General features: G+C 39.9%; 1 protein-coding gene across 2 annotated transcripts; it reads left to right on the top strand.

Annotated features, from left to right (window-relative positions):
- The first annotated feature begins 241 nt into the window (after positions 1–241).
- Positions 242–10,841, top strand: cndp2 (carnosine dipeptidase 2). Of its 2 annotated transcripts, none has more exons than XM_052092924.1 (12): positions 242–295; positions 673–771; positions 1,286–1,429; positions 3,129–3,291; positions 4,154–4,242; positions 6,712–6,912; positions 7,597–7,681; positions 8,370–8,530; positions 8,674–8,838; positions 8,933–9,074; positions 9,401–9,548; positions 10,214–10,841. In XM_052092924.1, exons 2-12 carry the CDS (start codon positions 712–714, stop codon positions 10,278–10,280), a joined length of 1,425 nt encoding a protein of 474 aa, XP_051948884.1. In that variant the 5' UTR covers positions 242–295; positions 673–711; the 3' UTR covers positions 10,281–10,841. The 2 variants fall into 2 exon arrangements, with proteins under 2 accessions (XP_051948884.1, XP_051948883.1); XM_052092923.1 differs by having other exon boundaries at positions 255–295; positions 658–771.
- Positions 10,842–23,341: the final 12,500 nt, after the last annotated feature.

Raw genomic sequence — 23,341 nt, 5'->3', positions numbered from 1 at the left:
ATCTTACAGAAATGTACCTTGAACATCACATTTCACAAAATGACTCAAGTCTCGTTATCTTTCCAGACACTTGGGCCGTTGTCTAAATAACTTTTCATTAAGCCAATGACCCATTTGACCCAAACTGAAATGTTTGCGTGAGAGAACTGCCCATATATGTTACATTTATGTTATGTATTTTTAAAACAACCAACATATCCGCCTAAGTCGGACTTTTATTTTGAAAATCACGAGTCTCTTCTGAAAACAAGAGTCAGGTTGCTTCTGCAAAGAGAGTTTAGGACTTTATTGAGATGTAAAGTGCTTTTTATCTAATTCCTTTATTTTGTTAAATGTTGCTTGTTATTTGGTTGTTAGCAGCCATTGCATGATTACGGAGAGTGATTTATAAGTTACCTGTAAGAAGCATTAGTTAGCGACAGCGTGCTTCTGAAAGTGTTATATTAACGGACTTTTTATGCTCAACAATAAATGTTACACATTTTAACAGCGATTAAAAGGTTACACTGTGTTCTGTTTTGAATAGATTATTACTTTGTATCACAGCCCCTTTCTCATCACTGTTATCCATTGACAGAGGGAATGATTTTGTCAGCAGTTCACAGAGCTGGGAGGAGTTTATTCTCTCTGCACGACTAAATCTTTATTTCACTTCAGTCTCCTTTCTTATAGTCTTCTGTCACTGAGTGATTGGATCACTGTGGAGCAGCAATGTCTTACCTTCCAACTCTCTTCAAATATGTGGATGAGCACCAGGACCAATATGTTGAGGTATTCTATTTCCTTTCCCCCTTTTTTTTCTTTACATCGAGAATGTTTTTAGTTATAATCGCAAATGTTCAGCCTGTTTGATACAGGGTCACAAATTAAGGGGGAATTTTGTGGTGAAAATGCCACCAAAAATGCCCATAAATTCAGCGTGGGCCCAAAAAACGCCCTTGTAATTAATCTCTAAATTTTTATTTAATATTTTGTAACATCTGATATATTCGCAATATTCTATTGTAGTCCTAATTATACAGTTCATATTATGGCATAAAATATGAGTTGATGTTGATTGAATTTTTAGGGGAAGAGGTAATACATTCTCAATCTTGAATTAATTAATTTTAAATCAACAGATTAAACAGTTTGTTTTAATTGGTAAAAAATGCATATTAAAATCAAATCCAGTTGCAAATATATATTGCCCCTTAGTAAAAAAGTTAATTTCAGACTTTTTTTTTTTTTTAACTCCGTGAAGTTACTTTTTATGGTAACAATTTGTTACTTTGTTTATATCAAGCGCCTGGCACAATGGGTTGCTGTACAGAGTGTGTCTGCCTGGCCAGAAAAACGTGGAGAAATCAAGAAGATGATGGAGATGGCAGCCAAAGACATTGAGAGACTTGGGGGAACTGTTGAGTTGGTTGACATTGGCATGCAAAAGGTGAGTTTTTTTTTTGTTATTTTTTCATAATAAATCTGAATTCTGCTAGTATGGAATGAACTAACCAGTTGGACAGGTAATATTAGTTTTTGGCCAGTATATTTCAAGAATTCAAGCTGTTTCCTGTTTTCACATTTGTGTGTGAACCGCCTGACTGCATGTGTCACATGCATCACAAGTTTGTGGTTGTGAAGTTATGCTTTGAATATTCTTAACTGAGAACACAAGTGAAGGTTGACTCAAAAGGCTGATCTTTTCAGGAATATTCCTGGTTCAATACAAGTTAAGCTCAATCGACAATGTTTGTGGCATAATATTGATTACTACAAAAATGTATTTAGACTCGTCCCTCCTTTTCTTTAAAAAAAGCAAAAATCGAGCAAACGTTACAGTGAGGCGATTTACAATGGAAGTGAATGGGGATAATTTTTGGAGAGTTAAAACACAAATATGAAGCTTCTAATTTTATAAAAGCACTAACATTAATTTTTCTCATAAAACTCATGAATTATTTGAGCTGTAAAGTTGTCTAAATCGCTGTTTTTATGGTAGGTTTTAGTATTTACAGCATCTATTCACACAGAAAAGGTTAGCTAGAGATTTTATCACACTAAAATCATATTATTTCATGACCCCCCCCAAGAACTGATGTCACTTTTCTTAAATTTGTTCACATTTACTATATAGTACAGATGTATAATTTGTTAAAATTATGAACAATTTTGAAGAGCACACTTAAGTAAAGTCAGGCCCATGAGTGGGGTCAATGAGCCTCAACAAGTTTTAACATTTAAAACTTTTGAAACAATGAGTATTTTAACGTTTACTGATTGGCCTGATTCACTTTCAATTAGCTGTGTGGCAATCCCAGTTGCGTTCCCACTGTCACTTCCAGGGCTTCATCGTGCCTCCTCTGGGCTTTTTCGGGGCCAGTGGCCTTTGGCCTGCCGATTACCTTTGGGCCAAACAAGGCCAACTGGGGAGTAAGGCGGGTTTAATGTCAAAGGCGGAGTTTCGCAGAATTTCCTAGGTTATGTATGCAGCGCACAACGGTACAGGTTCGGGAGAAAAAGAAATGCTGGCATAGTTCAAATTTGTTAAAATGCCCAATGGACAAAGCGGTGAACTTTCACGATGTGCTGGGACATCGTCTTGCTGTTAGTGGAGAGACCACTTGTGACATCATGGCATTTACAGTCAGTGAGTTGTCAATGTTAACGTACCTTGCTGTTTAAATTTGATATAAACTTGATATTCTAGATAACATGATACCTCAGCTTGAGCTTCCCTCTGGCTTGTGAAATGGGCAGGGTGTTACGTTGGCCTGATGGTTGGAACACAGATGGATTTTGGTCTTGCGGCTCGAGGTCTGAGGCTATTGGCCCCTGCTGGCCAGTTGATTGCCCTGGCTTGCACTGACCTGATAATGGAAAAGCGTTATATGTATAGCTGCTTAACTTCTATGAAACAAGGAATATTCCAAAAATGTACTCACCCTCATGTCTTTTCAAACATGTGTGCTATACTTTGAAAATTTCATTAAATGTCTGTAGTAAGTTCATCACTTAATCCAGTTGCTACTAGGAAAATCTTGCAAATAAATTAATATCAATACATTTAGAAATTTTGAATGTCAGCGCAGATGGTACAGCACTTTAGCTGGTAAAAATAATGCAACTTTTCTGTTATTCTTCTTAAGTTGCCAACAGGAGAGCAGATCCTTCTTCCTCCAATAGTTTTGGGCAGACTTGGCTCAGACCCAGGCAAGAAGACTGTGTGCATCTACGGGCACTTGGATGTTCAGCCAGCCAACATTGACGATGGCTGGGACACACCACCCTTCACTCTGGTGGAGAAAGACGGTACACACACAAAAGATGTACAATATAGTCTCTGGAGACTGATACTAAAATCTATTTATTAATGAAGCCTTTCAGTGTATTGAAGAAACTTGTTCAGACCAAATACATTTTTTCAATTGATTTTCTTTTTCTGCAATACTCTGCAATTAGTTCTCCCTCCATGTAATATTTCACTTTAAATTTGGCCGTACTTGGTCATTTCTCTAGCTTTTTGATCCACAGAGACTGTTAGTGCAATTTTTTTTACACACATCCTGCTTCTGTGTGGCTGATGACACATACAAAAGAAAGAAATCTCACCGATTCAGCATTTTACATTTGTGTCCCTTTAGCCCGAAGAGATTTCAAGACACATCCTATTGTCCTTTTTTTTTTTTTTTTTGCTGAGAACTGACTAGTCAAGCCTTGTGACATGTCAGCTGATTTCTGTAGATGTTTTTACACACTTAAAAAACTGAACATTCATCTTAAAAATATATATTTTCTGGTTTGCATGTCATTATAGTTTGCCTTTAATTCACTAATTCTCCAAATTTCACCATTGGGTTCTTATTCCATTTCACATGTCACCATTTGCTATTTGCAACATAGAGGAAATCTCTTATTGAAGTTCAGTCAAATACAGGATTTCATTTTAAAACTTTCCCGTGTGTTGGAAATTCAGATTTATTTAAACCTTCCCTTAACTAGCATTTATTATTTTCACGTTTAATTGTTAAGGGAAGGTGTTATAAGTTGGTAGTTTGTATCTAAAAATAATGTGACTTAATTGAGATGCCAACTAAAAATGCATTCATGATAACACATTATTTGTTTTTAACTCTGTAGGTTTGTAATCACAGTTTATTTGATTGTGTTGTAGGTAAAATGTATGGACGGGGATCTACTGATGATAAAGGTCCTGTACTAGCCTGGTTCAACATCATTGAGGCCTATCAGAAGATCGGACAGGTGCAAAAACACTGTTTTTGATTTTCTAAATTACATCATCTGCTTACTCATGAAGCCTTTAACACCTGTGCAAAGTCCACATTTATGTAACTTTCGAAGACAAGAAGAATGCCAAACTTTATGATAAGATCAGCGGTTTAGCATAGTTGCTAGAAATGCATTTCTTAATATGAAGTTGTTTTGCTTAATTTGGTTGGGTAATATTACTTAAACCATACAGAATAAAAGGTAAACTGCAGTTGTATGTGGATCGACTGTGATTATGAACTTGGCCCAATACTACATATTATAGTATATATAATATAATATACTCCAGTGATTACCTCATATGTCACAGTTTCCCAATCATTATCATGTGAGTGAACTCTGTCATTATTTTAAAATTTCACCTTTAGTACTCTAATTGACAGCTTGATGGAGAAACAAAAAGTCTAAAGGTTGTTTAATGACCTTTGTCTTTTCTTTGATCATTTCAACTTGTCTTGTGTGCGCAGCAGCTTATAAAACAATACCACTGTCAACATATTAAAATTAGACTTAACTTTAAGCATTATTTGAATGCTATGCAGTGTTTCTATGATATACAGTAAGGTATATAAATATTGGGACATCGACACAATTCTAATCTTGGCTCTATACACCACCACAATGGATTTGAAATGAAACGACCAAGATGTGCTTTAACTGCAGACTTTCAGCTTTAATTTGAGGGTATTTACATCCAAATCAGGTGAACGGTGTAGGAATTACAACAGTTTGTATATGGGACATATTAACGATCATAAATCAAACTTTCACTTTTTAATACTTGGTTGCAAATCCTTTGCAGTCAATTACAGCTTGAAGTCTGGAACGCATAGACATCACCAGACGCTGTGCTTCATCCCTGGTGATGCACTGCCAGGCCTCTACTGCAACTGTCTTCAGTTCCTGCTTGTTCTTGGGGCATTTTCCCTTCAGTTTTGTCTTGAGCATGCATTTCACTTGCTGAATCGGATTCAGGTCATGTGATTGACTTGGCCATTGCATAACATTCCACTTCTTTCCCTTAAAAAACTCTTTGATTGCTTTCGCAGTATGCTTCGGGGCATTGTCCATCTGTACTGTGAAGCGCCGTCCAATGAGTTCTGAAGCATTTGGCTGAATATGAGCAGATAATATTGCCCGAAACACTTCAGAATTCATCCTGCTGCTTTTGTCAGCAGTCACAGCATCAATAAATACAAGAGAACCAGTTCCATTGGCAGCCATACATGCCCACGCCATGACACTACCACCACCATGCTTCACTGCTGAGGTGGTATGCTTTGGCTCATGAGCAGTTCCTTTCCTTCTCCATACTCTTCTCTTCCCATCACTCTGGTACAAGTTGATCTTTGTCTCATCTGTCCATAAGATGTTGTTCCAGAACTGTGAAGGCTTTTTTAGATGTTGTTTGTCAAACTCTAATCTGGCCTTCCTGTTCTTGAGGCTCACCAATGGTTTACATCTTGTGGTGAACCCTCTGTATTCACTCTGGTGAAGTCTTCTCTTGATTGTTGACTTTGACACACATACACCTACCTCCTGGAGAGTGTTCTTGATCTGGCCAACTGTTGTGAAGGGCGTTTTCTTCACCAGGGAAAGAATTATTTGGTCATCCACCACAGTTGTTTTCCGTGGTCTTCCGGGTCTTTTGGTGTTGCTGAGCTCACTGGTGCGTTCTTTCTTTTTAAGAATGTTCCAAACGGTTGATTTGGCCACACCTAATGTTTTTGCTATCTCTCTGATGGGTTTGTTTTGATTTTTCAGCCTAATGATGGCTTGCTTCACTGATAGTGACAGCTCTTTGGATCTCATATTGAGAGTTGACAGCAACAGATACCAAATGCAAATAGCACACTTGAAATGAACTCTGAACCTTTTATCTGCTCCTTGCAAATGGGATAATGAGGGAATAACACACACCTGGCCATGGAACAGCTGAGCAGCCAATTGTCCCATTACTTTTGGTCCCTTAAAAAGTGGGAGGCACATATACACACTGTTGTAATTTCTACACCGCTCACCTGATTTTGATGTAAATACCCTCAAATTAAAGCTGAAAGTCTGCAGTTAAAGCACATCTTGTTCGTTTTATTTCAAATCCATTGTGGTGGTGTATAGAGCCAAAAAGATTAGAATTGTGTCGATGTCCCAATATTTATGGACCTGACTGTAGATATACTTAACATACACTATTAATCAAAAGGTTTGGACACATCTAGTCATTCTTCATTATTACTATTGTTCCTTTGTCATCAAAACTATACAATAACAAATAAAAGTATGGTAAATGTGCAATGACCACAAAAATATTAAACCAATCAAAACTATCTTTTTAATGAGCTTCTTTAAAGTTGCTACATTTTGCTTAGATTACAGCTCTGCAACATGTGAAACATCACATACGAGTGAAATATTTAATGGATCAATGTAATTCTACCACAGGAACTGCCCATCAATATAAAGTTCTGCTTTGAGGGAATGGAGGAGTCCGGATCAGAGGGATTGGATGAGTTGGTTTTCTCCCGCAAAGATACTTTCTTTAAGGATGTAAACTATGTATGCATCTCTGATAACTACTGGCTGGGGAAGACCAAGCCCTGTATTACCTATGGCCTTAGAGGAATCTGCTACTTCTATATCGAGGTATGAGTATGACTAGGAAACCTTTGCTGGTTAAAGGAATATTACAAGTTCAATACAGGTTAAGCTCAATCAACAGCATTTGTTGCATAATATTGATTAAATATATTGATTATATTGAATAAAACCGGTTATAAACACATGCCACAAATGGTGTCACTTGAGCTTAACTTGTATTGAACCCGGAATATTCCTTTAATTAAGGTTGAGTTAGACCATCAGGAGTTATCCAAGGCAAAATATCAATTTCTGCAACCTGACTTCCGTCTGACTTCATGTGCTGCACAATAGATTCCATAATCTAATTTCCCATATTTATAACTTGATGTCGACTGATTGGGTTTTTAAATGGCTGATGTCTATACAAATAAATATAGAGCAAGATTGCCAATATAATGCCTATATACTGTATACAGTATTTATATAATATATTTTAATGATAGAAAAGATTGATACAAAATTGCTGCCTTTGCACTTAAAATACTATTCATCAATAGTATGTGATGATCGTGTCCATCAACAATATTTACTCAAAATTAATAAATTACAAATACATGGAATCCAAGAGATAGAACTACTTCTTTAATAAAACCTTGTACTACTCGTAACCTTCCTTCAAGTTTTCTTGCAATGAGTTTTCTCCTTAAGGATCTCATGTCTGTTTCAACAAGTGCCTCTTGTTTATAGGTGGAATGCTGTGATAAAGATCTTCACTCTGGAGTGTTTGGAGGATCTGTTCATGAAGCTATGACTGACCTCATAGCCCTGATGGGTGAGACTGGACAGATTCTTGCATTGTTTTTTGAAGCAAATAGTGTCAGTAGGTTGATTGTGGAGATATTCAATATGACTAGGATTTCCTGGAATGTGTCTAACAAGGGCCTTTGGATCAGCTCATCCCACAATTTTACAAACCTTCAACAAACAATGTAATTGGTGTTTGTTGATGCATCATTACTATATGTAAACTATGTGACCATTTCATATCATTAGATTTAATTCAAAACCATTACCATTAATAGGTAGTTGGTCTTAAATGCTTCCACATTTCTGGGAAGATGTTGGAACATGGCTGCAGGGATTTACTCTCATTCAGACACAAGTGCATCTGTAAGGTCAGGCACTGATGTTGGCTGATGGGGCCTTGCTAACTATCAGATTCCAGTTCATCCCAAAGGTGTTCAATGAGATTCAGGTCTGAAACTTTAAGCCAGTGTAGGCCAGTTAACTTCCAAACCTGACCCAGAAACCCATTTCTTTATGGACCTTGCTTTGTTCAGAAACTTTGTGCACTCAAATTTACAAACAAATTTAGTCTATGGGGATTGGATGGCTGTGTGCTTGATTTTATATACCTGAAATAGCCAAACCCACTAATTATAAGGGGGTATCCATATATTTCTAGACCTGTAGTGTATCTGCTCCATGATGCTTGAATCACAACTTTGTTGTGTTTTCAGGCTCTTTGGTGGATACCAAGGGGAAGATTTTAGTCTCTGGGATCTATGATGATGTGGATAAATTGACTGATGAGGAGAAGCAGCTCTATGAGAAGATTGAGTTTGACATGGCTGAGTATGCCAAAGATGTTGGAGCAGGCAAACTGCTGCATGACACCAAGGTAAATTGCCCCTTTCTTTCAAAATGTTAGTGTCAATGAATGTACATTCTTGTTGATTCTATTTATTTCAACTATATTTGTGTATTGTTTGCTGTCTGGGAGTTAATGCCCTTTTACATAGCTCACAATTGAATTCTTTACAGGAGCAAATTCTGATGCATCGTTGGAGATACCCATCTCTGTCTTTGCACGGCATTGAGGGAGCGTTCTCCGAGTCTGGGGCAAAAACTGTCATTCCACGTAAGGTCAATGGCAAGTTTTCTATTCGTCTGGTGCCTGACATGGACCCCAAAGTGGTGGAGAAATTGGTTTGTAGTTGTTTTGTTTTATTGAAAGCTCTGCCAAACACACCATACCTTACAAACTTGGTGCATGTCTTGATATGTGCTGATTGTCTCACAGGTAATTACCCACCTGGAAAAGAAGTTTGCTGAGTTGCAGAGTCCCAACAAACTGAATGCGTATATGGGACATGGTGCCAAGGCCTGGGTGTCTGACTTTAACCATCCTCACTACATGGCTGGCAGAAAGGCCATGAAGACAGGTATGTCACTATTTTTTACCTTTAGGGTGGGCAATAGGTTCCCCATTGATCATTTTGCCACCCGACTGGCCCCCCTAGCCCGCCATTATTTGAGCTAAAGAAACAACAGTAATGATGCATTTATGATCAGATTTAAGTAGATTTTTCAAATAGTTTTGTTGATTTTTGGTTTTCACAATTCAGTTTAGAAGATGTACTTCCATTTATTTATTTATTTATTTATTTATTTATTTTTCAAATGAAAAATAGCTGGCCTGGTGCTTTACCAAGATGGTGAAGGGACCTTGATGTAAATAACTTCTCTCTCTGTCTTTCAATTCTGTTAGTGTTTGGTGTGGAACCTGACTTAACTCGTGAGGGAGGAAGTATCCCGGTGACTCTAACCTTCCAAGAAGCTACCGGACAAAATGTCATGCTGCTACCTGTTGGTTCCTCTGACGATGGAGCTCACTCGCAGAATGAAAAACTCAACAGGTAATGTTTACGCATATCCTCGACAGACATCTTGTTGTAAAGGTATGACTGAGAATCCTCAAATGTCCTGTCAAAATCTGTAGTCAACAAATCACTTAATCACTTTAATAGACAATGTTATTGCACACATTCATGGTGGCATACTTCCAGTTTTACTCTTGCACAGACTAAAAGAAAATATGTGCGGAAGGCAAGCTCTAAAATATGTGGGGAAAAAGCTAGATTTTTTAATGAGTGCTTCAGTTAAGAGTCCATCTGTATATACACTGATTTTCAGCATGGAACTGAAGCTGTGAGAAATCCTGAGCAGAAATATGCAGCACTGATTCATTCTTGACACAAATATGGATATTAAAATTTTGTAAATGCACTAACCAGAATTATTTCCAAACAATGCATTATTATAATTTTTAATGTGAAAATGTGATTAAGTTTTCGAAAAAGCATCCTTGCACAATTTGCCTAAATATTTGCTTGATATATCTCTATATCCATATATAATTATTTTTGTATTTATTTATTTCTACATAAACTGTACTCTATGCTCCTGAAATATGAAATGCCCTCAAAAAGGAACTGCCAAAATATGTTAGATTAGTTCTGACATGATAATGCAATCTTTTTGCAATACTTTAAATATGTTTTCCCTTTTTCTGTCTTAACAGATCCAACTATGTTCAGGGCACCAAGATGTTGGGAGCTTACTTCTATGAAGTATCTCAGCTTAGTTAACAGAAACTTCTGGTTCAACATGACTAGGCTGGTGTATTTTAGGTGTCTAAAGATATGAAAAACATCTCTGAACTGATCCTATAATTTTTTCATACAGTCTTCTGCCCTGGTGGCATCCATTTACTGGTGAGGAAATGAAAAGTAAATAGTGGCAGAATTGTTTTATTACTGAGCCTTGTGACCTGATGACAATCAGAATGTATTATGTGGTAGCACATGTGACATTATGCAACAACAACTTAATGGCTCTTATCTGGTATTTTGCTGTTAGAACTGACAATATAAATCCATTTACTGCACATAATACAGTATGTATTTCCATCTGTTTTGCAACTTTTTTTTTTGTAGTCCAGTTCTCCCTGAAATCAAAGTCAATTGTTTGTGTATGTCGGAAGAAAAATGCAAATTAAACAAAAAATGCATACACTGCATGTAGGCTCATGTATACCTGTCAGTCTGTGTACTTGTGTCTTATGATAAAAATGTTCAGATATGGATCTTATTAAAATAGAATATGACCAAACATTTTACATATGCACACCAATAAAATGCAAATGCCTTTTCCAAATACTTTTTTTTTTTTTACTGCCGTTTACTGAATGTAAAACCTGATGCAAAGGATATTCTCATATTATGTGAATGTATACGTTGCTTTTTCAAACGGAGAGACTGATGGACCATATGATGCACTGCTTGCAATTTATTGGGATTTATAAGCAGAAAACGAAACTGTATATGACGGGGTCTCAAACTATTCAGTAAACTATACAGTCTTTCAATTGTTATTAATTAATCCATAAATCAGTTCCTCAAATGGGACCCCGGTTGGCTAGAGATCCCCAGGTAATTTGAAGTGGAGACTTCTTTAAAGGGATAGTTCACCCAAAAATTAATTCTCTCATCATTTACTCACCCTCATACCATCACGGATTTGTATGACTTTCTATTGCTGTACACACATCAGCTCTGTAGGTCCAATCAATGTAAGTGAATGGGGGCAAGAACTTTGAAGCTCCAAAAAGCACAAAGGCAGCATAAAAGTAATCCATATGACTCCAAAGGTTATATCCATATTTTCAGAAGTGATATGATAGGTGTGGGTGAGAAACAAAAATATTGAAGTACTTTATTACTATAAATGTACACTTTGACCAGCCCTCCTATGCGTGGTCACAAGATGAACGAGTTCTTCTGTTTTTTTGCTGATTTACATTCCTCATGCATATCGCCACCTACTGGGCAGTGAGGAGGAAGAACAAAAAAAAAAGAGGAAGGGGATAAAGGAAAGGAAAAGAATCAATAAATCATATACCCACAACAGTCCAGTAGGTGGTGATATACATGAAAAATAGAAAGAACTTTCTTGAACCTGCATAGGAGGGCTGGCCAAAGTGGACATTTAAAGTAAAAAAGAAAGCAAACGTTTTTCTGTTTTTCACCCAAAACTGATTAGATAGCTTCAGATGAGTTTTAACATGTTGAGTATAATTGGTTAAATTTATGTGTTTTTTTGAGCTTCAAAGTTTCATTCACTTGCATTATATGGACATACAGAGCTAGAGATATTTAAAAAAAAAAAAAAAAAAAAATACAAAATCTTCATTTGTGTTTAGAAGAAGAAAGAGTGTCATACACATCTGGGATGGCATGAGGGTGAGTAAATAATGAGAATATTTTTGGTGAACTATACCTTTAACATAGAAAGTGGGGGGACTAGCAGGTGGACTGACAGCACACCGGTGGGTCTGCCCTCTATGAGCGGTAGGTCACATTTATCCTGTACCACCTCCTCCTTTATAGCCGCAGGAACTGTGCAACAACAACCAGGCGAGGTAGATGAATCCAAATGGACAAACTTGTCTGGTGGCGCTATTGTCTCATGACACCCAGTCTCTAAATCTGACCAGACAGCACATCTCTGCCCTTAAGATTTTTTTTTTTATTTGTATTATTATTATTATTTTAAAGTCTCTCCCTCTCTTCTGGTTGTATTCGGAACAGTTTCGGTCTGTCTGACATTTTTTTGAATGTGCACTATGTTGAAATGCACATCGGCCTTGTGAGATGTGTGCCCTGTGGCAATGGTTGTCAGTAGGAAGAGTCGCTTAGCAGGAGAATTTGAATGCAAAGCTGTTTGCCAGGCTTTGCTGTGAGGAGCACAGCCACATTTAATCAGGTCTTACTGTTTCAAAAGAATGTCAGAACTCACATACAGGTTGTACTGTCTATGATCTAAAAATGGCCGTGAAATTGAGTTGCCGGTTTGATGTTTACCAAAACAGGACTTTGGAATGGATTGATGAATCACAGCTCAAATGACTCTCCGTAAATGAGACTTAGATGATTTACACCTGCCTAAGTTGGAATGCGTTCAAAATGACATTATATAAATCTTGTAGTCCAAGCACATATATTTAAACACTAAACATTGTCTATGTCATGATCTTTGTAATGTTGCCCACATTGTGCAAGTTATTGCCTTCTATCATATCTTTTTTAGATTTAAACGGCAAGATAATTTAAGAACATAGTTGTAAGGGAAGAGCTTGATTCTGAAGAAAGAATTATTAATTATTTGGGTACACCAGCTGTCCAAATGTTTCCTCTGAGGAGGACCTGTGTTCTCATTCTTGCCGCTAGATGGTGACAAATGCTCATATTATGGGACTGTCAAGTAAACGCGACGTGCATGAACTTTAAATGGTGGCATTTGTTAGAGCCTTTTATTTTTGAAGCACTTCTTAAACCGTCATTTTTTTTTTTTTTAACCACACTTTCCACCAAAATACCATCGTTTTTTGTAAGTTGTAAAACCATTTTTCAAAATTAATAAATTATTATTACCTTCTTCAAGTAGTTAATAAGTAGCTTTCAGAAAAATTGCCATTTTTCATTATTATGTATTTGGGAAATATACATAAGTATGTCTGAACACATGTAGAATATCAAGTTGGAGAATTATGTTGGTCCATGTTTTATACATTTTTGAAAAACATTTATAGTATTTGATAACATATATTTAATGGCTTAATAATGTCAAGTGGTGTACCCGGCAATACAGTTGAAGTCAGAAGTTTACATACACCTTAACCAAATACATTTAAACTTTGTTTTTCCACAATTTCTGACATTTATTCATAGAAAACATTCCCTGTCTTAGGTCAGTTAGGATCAGTACTTTATTTTAAGAATGTGGCCAGAATAATAGTAGAGAGAATTGTATATTTCAGCTTTTATTCCTTTCATCACATTCCCAGTGTGTCAGAAGTTTACATACACTTTGTTAGTATTTGGCAGCATTGCCTATTTAACTTGGGTCAAACATTTTGGTATTCTTCCACACTCTTCTCACAATAAGTTGCTGGAATTTTGGCCCATTCTTCCAGACAGAACTGGTGTAACTGAGTCAAGATTTAGGCCTCCTCGCTCGCACACACTTTTTCAGTTCTGCCGGCTCGAACTGAGGTCAGGGCTTTGTGATGGCCACACCAATACCTTGACTTTGTTGTCCTTAATCTTTGTCCTAATTTTCCTTCTTCATGATGCCATCTATTTTGTGAATTCCACCAGTCCTTCCTACAGCAAAGCACCCCCACAACATGATGCTGCCACCCTCCCATGCTTCTCGGTTGGGATGGTGTTCTTCGGCTTGCAAACGTCACCCCTTTTCCTCCAAACATAACAATGGTCATTATGGCCCAACAGTTAAATTTTTGTTTAAATTAGACCAGAGGACATTTCTCTTAAAAGGAAGATCTTAGTTCCCATGTGCACTTGCAAACTGTATTCTGGCTTTTGTTTATAGCAGTTTTGGAGCAGTGGCTTCTTCCTTGTTGAGCAGCCTTTCAGGTTTTGTTGATATAGGGCTTGTTTTACTGTGGATATAGATACTTGTGTACTTGTTTTATTACAAATTACAATTATATGCCTTTAAGCAGAAAGCTGATCCACTAAACTTCTGACCCACTGGAATTGTGATATAGTCAATTAAAAGTGAAAGAATCTGTCTGTAAACAATTATTGGAAAAATTACTTGAGTCATGCACAAAGTAGATGTCCTAAACGACTTGCCAAAACTATAGTTTGCTAATATAAAATCTGTGGAGTGGTTAAAAAATTAGTTTTAATGACTTCAACCCAAGAGTATGTAAAGATCTGACTTCAACTGTACTTTACTTGCTTCCTGAATACATGCGCGTGTGTACACGATCATTAAATTAAAAAAAGTTTCCAAACATATTTTTAAGAACTTTTTTTTAAACAAATATCACAAATTTTTGAATCACTAATATAAGAGCCTTTCTTAGTGTTACTCCATTTGACTTGAACAATTGAACAAAAATATAAAGGAATATTAGTAAAAACTCATGCCAAATTATTATTATTATTTTTTAAAGAATTTCCACCTTTAATTGGACTTATTTTTTCCTGTATTCAGATGGTTACACCACTTACACGTGCACTCGGGTCACCCGTGATGCATCAGCACCACATGTCATGAGTGCAGCCCACTAGGCTACAGCTCTGAGTGTAAGTTGCATTTTTAGTAATTTAATCTGGACAAAAAATGTGCGTCACATCATCAACCCATATATTTATTTCTGATGACATAGACAAATAGCAAGCAACCATGCTTATATTGTACTAGCTTTAACCACACCTATGTCAATAAGTGACTGTGGTATTTTGGAAGAGTTATGGTTACAATTGTACATTTTTGTTTTGACTGCTGGTGATATAATGCTAGATGCTCCAGGCCCACAAGAAACATTTGAGGCAAGGAATTGCTCATTCAATCATTTGACATTATATGTCACAACCGTAGCCTATATGTGTAGTAGTGCTCTGTATATGTAAATTTACTTCAATATTTTTTGTGGTTCATAACAATGCCACTATAATTAAATTCCATTTCAAATGAGAAATAAATACACCTCAAACATGTAGACACACATATAGGCTTTATATGTGTTTTAAAATGAGCTGTGATGTGAGGAAGAAAGAATAGACAGTAAATCAGCCTCTGCCTCACCTGCAGCCAGCAGCGTCCATAAAACTGAAGGAGGTAGTTGAGCTCCACTAGTTTTATGAGGTCTGGCTCATTACCAAATTACATTAGCTTGTCTCTCTTACACATTAATAAATTAACTTAATTTTTTAAAAGTTTTCTGCAGAATTTGCCCTTTTTCATTTCTCTTTTAAAAAGCTGTCTTTCTGTTGGAGAGGTTAAATGTATCTAGCATATAAATAATTCCTCACAGTGATGCTAATGAATCAGATATCACAGTTTTTTTGGGGTGTATGTGTGCTGGAGCAAGGAGTGTGGCTGTGTTTACCTCTCAGACCCTAAAGATTGGCATGACACATTTAACCCTCATGTTCTGTTTACGTTCTGAGAACTCCAAATGCCATTTTAATAGCTTGAAAACAAGATTTAACATTTAAGTACTAGATTGATACTTCATGATCTTATATAAACTGATTATAAACAAGTTTAACTTGATTACATTCAACTGTCCTAAAAAATGAAATGATTTATATTTGTCTTTTTAAAGGAATATTCCGGGTTCAATACAAGTTAAGCTCAATCAGCAGCATTTGTGGAATATTGTTGATTAATAATAATACATTTTGACTTGTCCCTCCTTTTCTTAAAAAAAAAGCAAAAATCAAGGTTATATTGAGGCACTTACAATGGAAGTGAAAGGGGCCAATACATAAACGTTCAAATACTCACTATTTCGATAGTATAGCTACAAGACTTGTGGAATTGTTTACTAACCATACCTGTGTAAATTTAGTTCCAATTTTACAACTTTGTTGCCATGACTTTGTAATGTCAACAAACCCCAAATGACTGTAAAAATGACGATTTAAACAACTTAACAGCTCAAATAATTCTATAGTAAGTATTAAAAGAAGAATTAAAGTGCTTTTGAAATGATAAACTTCACATTTCTGCCTTAATACCCTCCAAAAATTGGCTCGATTCACTTCTATTGTAAGTGCCTCACTGACTTAAATTTTTATTTATTTTTATTTTTTAAAGAAAGGGAAGGATGAGTCAAAATAATTTTTTGTGGTAATCAACATTATGCCACAAATAATATAAATTGAACTTAACTTGTATTGAACACAGTTCACCAAAAAATGACAGTTCTTTCATCATTTACAATATTGTTCCAAACCTAAGGTTTACGCATTTTAATTGACTAAAATTCCATTAAATTGTAATGTTTAACAAAATTAAATTAAATTAAATTAATAAAACAATATATTAAATAGTTTTTAATTTAATTTTATGAATATTCATATTTGTTATAAAATTGAAATGTGTACATCATAAAGATAATTTTTTGAGTGAATAAAGTGAATGTTGTCTGAAGTAAATCACCTTACTGTAACTTTTTTTTTTTTTTTTTAATTGGTGATGCTCTTTGTACAATAGCCTGAACAGATCTGGGATAAATCAAGGAAGGCAACACCTCCTTGTGTCTGTATCTATTAGTTGTCTTATAAACATCCTTCACCATTTGATGCATTACCAAAGGGGAGGCAGGTACTATGTACATATATATATATATATATATATATATATATATATATATGGATGTGTGGACATAACGGACGGTATTCATATCTCCTTGTCTCCTTGATGTCTCTCTCTTCTGTTGTCAGTTGCAACATGCCTCAAAGCACAGCTCATTTTAGATATTATTCAGTACTCTAAAGCCGTTGATCAGCATACTAAATGATGATTTTGGAACAGCCTAACACTCCCCTAACACTCTAATACAATTAGGCCAAGACAGCTCGGCTGGTTATGTTTAATGGGGATGACATCAGAGGAGATAGCAGAGAATGAATAAGTCATTCTTGGTCTCATTTCAAATGTGAAAGATTCATACCAGTAATTTAGATGACAGTATTAATTTAACATGACACTGCATTAATGGTCGATTTTAGATTCACAGAACTCGTTTAAGTGGAATAGACTTCCGTAATTTGATGAGATGTGATGGCAGTGCAATGCCACATCTCTCTCTATCTCTCTCTCCCTGCGGCATGAGAAAATCACACACTCCGATATACACAGATACTCTAAGCTTTGGCTGGTGTTCTCAACATGCATGGTAACTGAGTGAGCTGAGTGAGTGTGTATCTTTGTGTCTGCCTTCTGAAATAAGCACACTTCTTTATATTGATAATTACTGCTATTCGAGTGAGTGTTTCTGTTTAGTGGTTGTGAAAGCAGCAGAATATGATGCATTAAGATATTGGACTTGAATGAAAACATATCTTCTTTGGATCTAGGATCATGATGGATCTTAATACTATGCCAGGGTTTTAGAAGACATGATTATTCATCATATTTACAGGCAATAGTACAATGAAATACACCATCTATATACTGTAAGTTATTTATAACTATATACTCTGTAAATGTAATGCTGATAAATCATTAGCAGAATTTATTGAAGGGGCTTATTTAAACATCATGTAAGACATACAATGGGATCTGAAAGTCTTGAAACTAGGCCTAGTAAAAATGCTTCTATTTTGATTTCTTTTCAAAATTACTCTCTGTTACAGATAATATTATCAGCATTACAATTTGACTGAGCAGTTGCCCTACATTATTATTTTCTGACATGTGATAAATAAAACAAAATGACTGTAGAACGGACCAAGGAAGGGACGGAAACAGGCGTCAGCTTAAGGGGTAAGCTTTATTTCACTTAATTTACATATATATAAATATGTCTATGACAGACAGGTATTCTTGGCCTTGTTGTCGGGCTCTCTCTCTTGATGCTCTGTGGCTGCTGGCTTTTATCCGCTCTCCTCACGCTACTGCAATTAGACACAGGTGTTAGGCTTAATTTTAGCTCAGGTGTAATCGCCCTTACCGCTTTTCTCTCCCGGACGGGCGCTTGACCACGCCCCCGCTGCCACATACCCCCACCGCCCGACTCAGGCCGGGGCGTCATCCGGCCTGCCTACCACTCCCCCCCCCATTTCTGGAGAGGAAGTCAGCGGCAGCCATCTGCACCCCCGGTCTGTGGACCACCTTGAACTTAAAAGGATGGAGTGCCAGATACCAACGGGTGATCCGGGCGTTAGTATCTTTCATGCGGTGGAGCCACTGCAGTGGGGCATGATCCGAGCAGAGGGTGAAGGCCCGCCCCAGCAGCAGCAGGTAGTAACGGAGGGTGAGGACCGCCCACTTGATGGCCAGACACTCCTTCTCTACGGTGCTGTACTTGGTCTCCCTCAAGGAGAGCTTCCGGCTAATGTACAGCACCGGGCGCTCCTCTCCCTCCACCACCTGCGAGAGTACGGCCCCCAGCCCTCTGTCTGAAGCGTCCGTCTGTAATACAAAGGGGAGAGAGAAGTTAGGTGTATGCAAAAGCGGCCCCCCACAAAGTGCAGCTTTAATCTGAGTAAACGCCTGTTGGCACTGCTCCGACCATTGGACCGGATCTGGAGCCCCCTTTTTAGTGAGGTCAGTCAGTGGGCTGGTGACATCCGAATAATTAGGCACAAACCGTCTGTAATAGCCAGCCAGCCCCAGGAACTGCCTCACCCCCTTTTTGGTCTTGGGTCTAGGGCAAGTCGCAATCGCCACGGTCTTATCAATTTGGGGATGCACCTGGCCATGACCCAAGTGGAACCCCAGATACCGTACCTCCACACGCCCAATCGCGCACTTCTTAGGGTTTGCTGTGAGCCCCGCCCGCCGCAGCGATCTCAGGACGGCCCTCAGATGTTGCATGTGCCGCTGCCAATCATTGCTATAAATGATAATATCATCTAAATAGGCAGCGGCATACGCGGTGTGAGGTCTGAGGATCCGATCCATGAGTCGCTGAACCGTGGCCGGAGCCCCAAACAAACCGAAAGGAAGCGTCACAAATTGGTGTAATCCAAACGGCGTCGTGAAGGCTGTTTTCTCACAGGTCATTGGTGTCAAGGGGATCTGCCAATAACCCTTTGTTAAATCCAAGGTCGAATAAAACCGAGCCGTACCTAACCGATCGAGCAGTTCATCAACACGGGGCATTGGGTACGCGTCAAATTTAGACACCGCGTTGACTTTTCTGTAATCCACACAGAAACGAACAGACCCGTCGCTCTTCGGAACAAGAACAACCGGGCTGGACCAATCACTGTGGGATTCCTCTATTACGCCCATATCAAGCATCGCATCTAATTCCTCCCGAACTATTTTCTTTTTGTGTTCGGGTAAACGATAGGGGCGGCTACGTACCACCACGCCCGGTTCGGTCTCGATGTGGTGCTGTATGACGTTTGTACGGCCCGGTAGAGGAGAAAACACGTCTGCAAATTCCATTTGTAAATCGGAAACCTCTGTGAGTTGACGCGGTGAGAGGTGGTCTCCACAAGTAACCGGGGTGTTGAGATTGCGAGCTTTGTTGGTCCGAGTTCCGCCCTCTCCGGAACTACCATGGCCAACGTCACAGAGGCCGCCTCTTCTCTCCACAATTTCAGGAGGTTGAGGTGATATATTTGACGTGCGCCCCCTCTATCGGTACGTTTAACCTCATAATCGAGATCCCCAACTCGTCGTGTGACCTCAAAGGGTCCTTGCCACTTGGCGAGTAATTTAGAGCTCGATGTTGGGAGCAATACAAGTACCTTATCTCCCGGTGCAAATTCCCGTAGCCGAGCACCCCTGTCATACAGCCGGCGTTGGCGTTCTTGAGCCTGGAGCAAATTCTCCTGTGTTAGTCGCCCCAGTGTGTGGAGTTTTGCTCTAAGATCAAGAACGTACTGAATTTCATTTTTGCTATTAGAAGGTCCCTCCTCCCAAGCTTCGCGGATGACGTCGAGGACCCCGCGTGGGCGTCGCCCGTACAGCAGCTCAAACGGGGAAAACCCTGTGGAGGGGGTCCAGCCACTTATCCCAATTTCTAGCGTCATCGTGTACGAATTTACGAATCATGTTCTTGAGCGTTTTATTAAATCGTTCCACTAGGCCATCAGTCTGCGGATGGTAAACGCTAGTGCGAATCGATTTAATGCCCAAGAGCTCGTAAAGTTCGCGGAGTGTTCGTGACATAAAAGTCGTGCCTTGATCGGTGAGGATTTCTTTCGGAATCCCCACCCGGGAGATTATCTTGAAGAGTGCCCCTGCAACACTACGTGCGGAGATGTTGCTCAGAGGCACTGCTTCCGGATATCGCGTAGCGTAATCCACTAGGACTAACACGAAGCGATGCCCGCGTGCTGTCCGTTCTAATGGCCCGACGAGGTCCATCCCAATTCTTTCGAAGGGGACCTTGATCAATGGTAGAGGGCGCAATGGCGCTTTTGGGGTGGCCGGTGGGTTTACCAGCTGACATTCACGGCACGCCGCACACCACCTGCGGACTTCACCGCCAATGCCCGGCCAATAGAAATGGGCTATTAGACGGAGAAGTGTTTTTCGTTCCCCTAGGTGACCGGCCATAGGATTATAGTGAGCTCCGTGGAATCAACAATTGTGTCACCTCCTCCTTTGTTTGAGCGTCCTGTGTCACTCTGTACAACCGATCTTTAATAAGCGAAAAATATGGATATGAAACGGCGACACCCGGCCGGAGTTGTTGACCATCGACTACTCTCACTTGGTCAAAAGCGTGCTTAAGGGTTTCATCCCGCGACTGCTCCAAGGGGAAGTCCCCCTCCGGGAATTCCCTGAGAAGAGGGCCGACAACCTCGCCCCTTCCCTCGTCATTCGGAGCAGCCGAGGACGGCCCGGCTCCGCCTCCCCGCCAAAGCATCGCACATCACACATCTCTTCACTTTCAAGCAGGACCCATCCGCACAAACTCCCTCCAATAAATTTCTAAAATTCGGCCAATCAGTACCCAAAATTAGCGGATGGGTGAGGCGGGAACTAACCGCTGCCTCCACACTATGTTTTTCTCCCCGGAATTTGATCGCCAAAGTCACCATGGGATACTTGTGAATATCCCCATGCACACACCTCACCCTCACCCGTTTAGCTGAGCCCAAAGCCCCGGGTTGAACCAAGCGTTGGTGGATGGTGGTCTGGTTACAGCCGGTATCCAACAAAGCTTGGTATGTACCCCCCTGAATCCTTACCAGAATACGGTACACTCCAGCCCGATCGGGGGCAGCCTGCGGGACATCGGAGACCCGCACCACCGTCCCTACTTCCATCAGCGGACACTGATCCCGGAAGTGGTCCGGGTCTCCGCACCTCCAGCAGACCGGCCCAGGCACCACGGCCGCACCTGTGCTGGCGGGCGCCCCCACCTGAGGAGGAGTGCGGCTGAAGGACGGGGAAGGGGTAGGCGGGCTCTCCCACGGCCGGGTAGTTGGTCTCACGAATCCTCCACGCCTGCGTGGGGCAGGAACGGACCCTGGGGAGAGAGCAGAGCGAGAGGGAAGAGGGGAGGGGAAAAAAACAGGGGAAGACACAGGGGAAGGGGAGAGAGAGGAGGAGGGCTCATCCGCCCTCGGTATCGCCACCAAGTGGTCCTCCGCAAGCTGGACAACTGCCTCCAGCGACGCCGGGCGGTGGCACTGGACCCACTCCGCCGTTCTCCTGGGCAGCCGTTGCGCAAATTGCTCCAGCACCACCTGATTGATGACTCCCTCGACGTCGCGGTCCCCCGCGAGCAGCAAACGCAAACGGGTGATCAGACTTTTCTAGCTTCATGCGCCAGAAGAGCTGGCGATTCTCTTCCGGGCTCTGACCGACCTGTTGCAGAATGGCCCTCTTCAGGTCAGAGTAAGCCAGGAGGTTTGTCGCCGGCAGTTGTTGTGCCACGAGTTGGGATTCCTCAGACAGGAGAGGAATTAGGCGGGCTGCCCACTGTTCGGGCGGCCAGCCCCAGATTTCTGCCGTCCGATTGAACAAGTCGAGGAAGGCCTCAGGATCATCTGCTGCCCCCATCTTCTGTAACGTGGGCAGGGGTAGCGTAGCGTGGGTGTCCGGGGTTGCGGCTGGGCCGACGCAGTATCCTGGCTGAGGAGGCTCCGGATAGCGAGTCGGTCCTCTGCCTGAGCCCACATGATCTCGAAAAAACGTCAATCTTGATCCTGCCGGAGCTCAAGCAGGGATTGTTGGTGGCCTTGATGGAGAGTAGCGAGGGACTGGAGGACTTCCGCCAGCTGGTAGGACTCTATGGGGCGACTCTGTTCCATAACTTGGAAAAAAGGTGTTCCTTCTATTCCCGGGTTTTGGCACCAGTGTAGAACGGACCAAGGAAGGGACAGAAACAGGCGTCAGCTTAAGGGGTAAGCTTTATTTCACTTAATTTACGTATATATAAATATGTCTATGACAGACAGGTATTCTTGGCCTTGTTGTTGGGCTGTCTTTCTCGATGCTCTGTGGCTGCTGGCTTTTATCCGCTCTCCTCACGCTACTGCAATTAGACACAGGTGTTAGGCTTAATTTTAGCTCAGGTGTAAGCGCCCTTACCGCTTTTCTCTCCCGGACGGGCACTTGACCACGCCCCCGCTGCCACAATGACAAAAAAAAAGTGCTGATAATTTTTCTCTTTAGATTAAGGCCCATAGTTCCTCGCACCCTAAACTAGAGCGCAGTGATTCTATAACTTTTTCATCTGAGAAGTTATTTTGGCTTAACAAAGCCAACATACTGTCATACAAACCTAGTATAGGTCTTTATTTTTTTAATTATTTTTAATCCCTAAACTGTGACCAACATTTCTAACACTAACTCCTTTCAAGCTACATCCATCAAACATGGCACATACTTTCAGACTGTTCTGGAATAGCATGCCATGTCTTTTCTACCTCGTCGGATTTAAGGTTTTCACACAGTGGATGATCAAATATTCGAAAAATCCCATCAGAGAATTAAAATGTAAACAAACCCACAGAAGGTCGTCAATCTACTTTACATAGCGCTCTCTCTCTCTCTCTCTCTCTCTCAAAATCTCTCAATCTATCTATTTATCTGGCAGTTCTAAATCTCTATGCAATGTTGTGTCTGACTGTCAAACTGGATAGTGTTTTGTCTTACTGTAATGTCTGTATATCCATCTAACTTCAAACTT

This window comes from Xyrauchen texanus, chromosome 26, assembly GCF_025860055.1.
Source record: "Xyrauchen texanus isolate HMW12.3.18 chromosome 26, RBS_HiC_50CHRs, whole genome shotgun sequence".
Taxonomy (NCBI): Eukaryota; Metazoa; Chordata; class Actinopteri; order Cypriniformes; family Catostomidae; genus Xyrauchen; species Xyrauchen texanus.
The sequence above is the reverse complement of the archived record's forward strand: the minus strand, read 5'-3'. Positions and strand labels throughout refer to the sequence as shown.